At 36.6% G+C, this 5,925-nt stretch overlaps 1 protein-coding gene across 6 annotated transcripts; it reads left to right on the forward strand.

The window, feature by feature from the left end:
- The first annotated feature begins 256 nt into the window (after positions 1–256).
- Positions 257–4,663, forward strand: LOC103932846 (glutathione S-transferase zeta class-like). 6 transcript variants are annotated; one of them, XM_048587368.1, is made up of 11 exons: positions 258–418; positions 515–641; positions 748–804; positions 938–1,023; positions 1,159–1,230; positions 2,063–2,116; positions 2,211–2,286; positions 2,437–2,498; positions 3,238–3,294; positions 4,056–4,178; positions 4,326–4,663. In XM_048587368.1, exons 1-10 carry the CDS (start codon positions 416–418, stop codon positions 4,155–4,157), a joined length of 696 nt encoding a protein of 231 aa, XP_048443325.1. In that variant the 5' UTR covers positions 258–415; the 3' UTR covers positions 4,158–4,178; positions 4,326–4,663. The 6 variants fall into 6 exon arrangements, with proteins under 6 accessions (XP_048443329.1, XP_048443327.1, XP_048443330.1 ...); XM_048587369.1 differs by having other exon boundaries at positions 267–418; positions 527–641; XM_048587372.1 differs by lacking the exon at positions 1,159–1,230 and having other exon boundaries at positions 257–418.
- Positions 4,664–5,925: the final 1,262 nt, after the last annotated feature.

Here is a 5,925-nt window from a genome sequence, read left to right on the forward strand (position 1 = left end):
TAAAATATGTCACTTAAAAAGGTCTATTAAATTCCTCTGAAATCAAAGTTAACTACACCCCTAAATTTTTTGAGGTTTTAAGAACTTAATTTATAAAAAAAAAAAAAGTGTTATTGACACTCCAAAATTTTTATTCTACACTTCTTACAAATGTATTTTTTTTTCCGAATATAGAAAGTTTGGAAAAAATTTTAAGTGGCAATAACAATCCCCAAAAACAAAAGCGCAAACGGCGAGAAACTAAAGCAAGTCAAACAAAGTAATAGAGCAAGCTGTGGTTCAACTCAATCCTCGCCTTGGTATCTGTCTGTCAGAACTCAAAACATAATAGAATAGTTTGCCTGTCAAACCTCAAAAGTCGAAAACTCAGGGTGGGCTGAGGCTGATGCTGCTCTGCTGCGTTTAATTTATCAAAATGGTGAGTGGATTTCTTTTCTGCGTTTAAATAATATTCGGTTGATTGATTTGATTTGATAGATAACAATAACCCTAACAAATGATAACAACTGATAAGATGGAAGCACAGGAGGTGGAGGTGGAGGCGCAGGCGGCGACTGAAAGTGGCGATCAACAACTCAAGCTTTATTCCTACTGGAGGAGCTCTTGCGCCTACCGTGTTCGAATTGCTCTCAACTTGAAAGGTCAAATTTTCCCCCTTTTTTCTCTAAAAGAAAAAAGTTAAGTATTCATTCAATTGTTGGTTCATTCATGCAATAATTTATTATGTACTGAATTAACAATAATTAGGGTTGAAATACGAGTACAAAGCTGTAAACCTACTGAAGGGAGAGCAATTCAGTCCGGGTTAGTTTAGTTTTTCTCTCCCTCTCCGTCCTATGACAATTGACAAACACCTAACTCATTTGTTGTATTTCTGTTTAAATTATTTACTATAATTTGGTTGTTTGCAAATTGCAAATTGTTGCAATAAAAGCAGAGTTCAGAAAGCTGAATCCGCTCGGGTATGTGCCTGTGCTTGTGGATGGGGACACCCTTGTTGCTGACTCATTTGCCATCCTAATGGTAATTGGTACCTCTTGTTTCTACTTTCTCCTCTATCTTCTTATTACACTTGTTCATTGCTTCTCCTCCATCCAAATTCCAAATTCCAAATACCCAATATTCCATTGCATTGCATTAATCTTCTTCTTTATCTAGTATTTAGAAGAAAAGTACCCGCAACATCCATTGTTACCGCTCGATCTTCAGAAAAAAGCTATCAATTACCAGGTCAGGCCTAACTGCTTCTTTCTCTTCTCCTTTTAATTGTTCATTCCTTTTCTCAACTATTAGTATTACCAATTCAAAGGAGAAAGAAACCAAACAAAAATAGATGTATGCATATGGTCCTTGAAAACTCCCCTTCCGTTATACTATGTTTTTCCATTTAGAACTAATTGGGCGCATCATGCACTCAATGCCTTTAAAATAGGCGGAGTGACTCAATTTATTGGTGCAATACAAGTAATTGTGCTAATGTCACAATGAGAACATAAATGCTTAACAAGTTGCGGCCACGGCTTAGCCAATTGGTAACCATACATCTCGTCCGATCATGAGGACCCCAGCTCAATTACTCTCTCTGCCAAATGTTGTAACTGATGAAGATATTGTCGTCAGTGTGCCTGTGACAACCCTCAGTATCATTGGCTGAGTTCATTAGTTATATTATGGTTTCCAATTTTATCCTTTTGACTTGGCAAAACATTTGCAACTTTCCCAGAACTGCACTGATGAGTACGCTATGGCCTACACGGCTACACACATGATGTGGATCAGTTGCTTTTACTGTCATTTTGAGGAATGGAAAATTAATTTCACCTGTAGTGGTGCTTAGTACTATATTGTGTTTAGCACACTGAGTGATGCTAATTCAACTAAGGAAAAAGTATCATGCCCTGCCCGTGGGATATATTACTAGTAATTTAAGTTTCCAATTATAACTGTGGAATGTTCATTATTCTGACCAAATAACTTATCTAAATTATGTTATAATAAGATTCTTAAATATATGTTCAAAATTCTAATGCTATTAGCATGTCCCTTATCACCTGATATGCAGGCTGCAAATATTGTTTCCTCAAGCATACAACCTCTACAAAATCTGGCTGTACTGGTAATTAGCTGGATCAAATATTGAGTTCACTTCTCATGATACTATTATAACCTAAATGATATAGATCTTGTTTTGCTGCTTTTCCAACTTACAGAAGTACATTGAAGAAAAAGTTAGTCCCGATGAGAAACTTGAATGGGTTAAAGTTCATATTGGAAAAGGCTTTTCAGGTATGATTTGCCAAGGCTATCAATTCATCCTTCCCCTAGAATAGATATAATGATATTTCCACCTCAAACTTGCTTCTCTATTCCCCAACTCACCCCAAATGTGGAAGATTTATCAAATCATAATTTATGTGATACTTTCATGTCTTTCAGCACTTGAAGAACTGCTGAACAACCATGCAGGAAAATATGCAACTGGAGATGAAGTTTACATGGTCTGTTTGCTCATTTTGTCCTTTTTCTTTTATTCTTCGTTTTCAGAAAAAAGACTCACAATCCTTTTCTATGTTGGAAAATAAGAAAACTGATGGAAACATTTTGAAATAATTTGACTCAAAAACTAGAGTCTAACCACAAAAAATCCATTTTTGAGGCAGGTCTGAGGGTACTGGTTTTTTTTTTATTTTTTTTATTATGGTATGTTTTAGATTGATGGAAGTTTGGGTTTGGGTAACCAGAAGAGTTTATGGGGAATGAATGTTTTGGGGTTTCTGTGATTCTAGAGAAATAAAGAATAATAGAAGGTGAAGAGAGAAGAAAGGACATACCAAGGCACCAAAAGATATACATATTTATAGGCTTATAATAGGACTCCCAAACACTCCTAGAAGTACTAAGAGTCCCATTAAGTATGAGAGCATATGGAAATTGATGGGTTTTACAAAAAAGATGGTGGAGTAAAGAAGTTTAGGTGTATATGATGTAGACTTTTGAAAAGTCCATAGCAGTTTTGTGGTATTCAATTAGAATTTTTAGAGATTCCATATAAGTCTTGTGGTATTCATTGAAGATTTTTAGAAAATCTATGGAAGTGTTGTGATTTTCAAAATGTAATTACGTGAACCCTAAAATTTGAGTAGCATATTTGCACGGCAATGTCACTTTCTAATGTTCCACAGAACAAGTGTTAGTGTGAAATTACTTTATCTCTAACATATTGACAAATATTTGCAGGCAGATTTGTTTCTGGCACCCCAGGTTTATGCAGCCATTAGGTTCCAGCTAGACATGGTACTTACCATTCGATTCTTGTGCAAGTTACAACTGTTGCAAATGAACATTTATTCACTTGATTCGCATGGTGTTGGAAACTATCCGATTTTGTGGCGTTGTAATGTTTCCATCACATGATCAAGTTGTTGTCCTTTTGGTCAGAAATCAAGCTCCTATCTGATCCAACTTTCAGGAGCAACCTGTCTTTCTTCTATTTTTAGCTATATTTTTTTCATAAGAAACAGTAAGAGCTTGTTTTCGACATTCATATCTGTTCTTATGGTACGAACGGTAGCTTTTCACATTGACGTGGAAATTGGTGTTCATTAATTAGGGGTTTATATCAAGGTAGGTTTACCACAACTAAGGTACTTACAGGGACTTGGTTAAGAAAAGATACATGCAGAGAGTGCAACAAACGTCTCTTTCCTTCAGAATAATACAAACAGCTTATCATTCATATTTCTTTCTCCCTCGATATGTAAACTTAGAATAACCATATCTCTCTCTCCCTGATATGGGACTTTGTATCATTTGCTAGAAATTTTGAGGTGGGTTGGTGCGAAGAACTCAATTCTACTAGTTCAAGGCCTAGGTTGACATTTGAAATCTAATCGATTTGTTCAGTGTAGCAAGTCTCTGTTCATCTCTTAATTGGCTTGTTTGAGCTAAGGGGTTTCTCTTACCCTTGCTTTTTTGAGAATTTATGGTCCAACTTTCAAGTGGCATTCTCCATCTGCATCTTCTGATTAATTTCTTTATACTCAATGTTTGTGCAGACTCAGTTCCCCCTTTTGGCCAGGTTGCATGAGGCATACAAAAAGATACCGGCATTCCTAGATGCTATACCAGAAAAGCAGCCGGATGCTCCTTCTCCATAGTTAAAAAATTGTGTTGAAGAGGTTTGAATTGACATTTATTAAGTTAACTCTCTTGGTTAGAGTATAGCATATATCTAATATTCTGGTTAAATCTGGCATTTGACGTATATGTGAGGCACCATACGAACGAAATGCTTATTGTTGCTTTTGTGTTGATTGGTGCTTCAGGGACCCTGTTTGAAATCGTCGGTTCCATTCTTCTTAAACTTCCTTTTAAAAATCAGATGAAGCTTGTCCATCCCAAAGTCCAGCATAAAGGGTCGACAATTAAGGTCTGAGTTGAGGCATTTGAAATGTTGTATATCACTCAGGTGTTGGTCCTGTCCAAATAAGGATTATCCCATGATGGAACAATGATGAAACTGTAGAATGTTGTGTTTGAAACGTTGAGTGATGTAATGGTTTGGAATGTCTGTCAAACTAGTCTTTTGAAGTACACATCAAATGTACTTGGACGATACAGCTTCCTGTATTCTCGATACAATGACTTGTCAGTTGTTTAGCAATCGGGTCTGTATATATATCTACACACACATAGATTGGCTAAATGATTTAATGACTTGTCAGTTGTTTAGCAATCGCGTGTGTATGATTTAAATGATTTTGTGTGCGTACTCTTAACAAGGGAAGAATTCCCAACTATACCAACCCAACCCCAGGATGAAATGAAGTTTTTCCAATTCGTCCATCTGTCGGGTCTTCTGGATTGTGGACTTGAATTATATTTCGGTTTGTGCCTAGTGTCCCATGGGGAGGATACTGTTGCCAATGGCGTTGTTCAGTATTGTGTAGTGATAAAGCTGCGTTGACGATTGCGTGGGGTTCCAATGCAGGCTGAGAGATATTGAAGATTCTCTAATCTCTAATAAGATAAAATCATCTCATATTTAATAAAGGAGAAGAGAGTGTGATGGGAATACCCTCAAAAAATGCACCCTCAAAAAATGCAGGCAGGCAGCACGTTAGATCAATCTTCATAAAAGTTCAGGTAAAACTAAATTTCAAATTATTAGTTAAGGAAACAACGTGGAACACGCGGAAGAAGGGAAGAAGGGAAGAAGGGAAGGAGGGAATAAGGTGGGCCGGCGGAAGCCATGGAACAATGGAGAGGGTCAAACGTAAGACGGTGACCACTGGATTTCTTTGAACGGTGCCGCAACCATCACTTCCGGCAGGAAGAGAGAAGATGGGTTGGGTAGGAGTAGAGAGATCATGCAAGGCATCAGGGTGATACCAGCCGATAAACCTTGGATGCCTACGCTAGCTAACCAAGTATGGAGGCTTAATGGTTGAGCGAACATTCATTCTCTTAAGAGCAATGTATTAAAAGGCGGAGGTGTGGGCGAGGCGTTCTATAGATAGCCCCCACCTAGGCTTAAGGAGTGAGGCGAAACCTCACGGAACTTAAATTTTTGTATATAAAATATTATACTTTGTAAAACAATTAATCAACAATAAAACAAGCAACCAAGACCAAATTGAGATTAGAATACTAAAAAACTTACTTGAATTTTAAAACAAATGTGGTGTTAGTGGAGAAATTTTGAAAGAAATTGAAGTATAAGATTGGGGTAAAATTGAAGGGGGTGTATTCAATTGGAATTTTGAGAGAGTTTTAGGGAATAAATAATTCTAGGGATATTCAATTAGGAATTTAAAAGACTTCATAAAAGTTTTAAGTGTATTCAATTGAGATTTACAGAGACTTTAAAAATTCCTACAAATTGTGTATTCAATTGTGATTTTTTTGAAGTCTTTAAAAATTTAA

The sequence above is a fragment of a genome, unplaced genomic scaffold (assembly GCF_019419815.1).
Source record: "Pyrus x bretschneideri cultivar Hongxiangsu unplaced genomic scaffold, Pyrus_bretschneideri_v1 Contig265, whole genome shotgun sequence".
In the NCBI taxonomy this organism is placed as follows: Eukaryota; Viridiplantae; Streptophyta; class Magnoliopsida; order Rosales; family Rosaceae; genus Pyrus; species Pyrus x bretschneideri.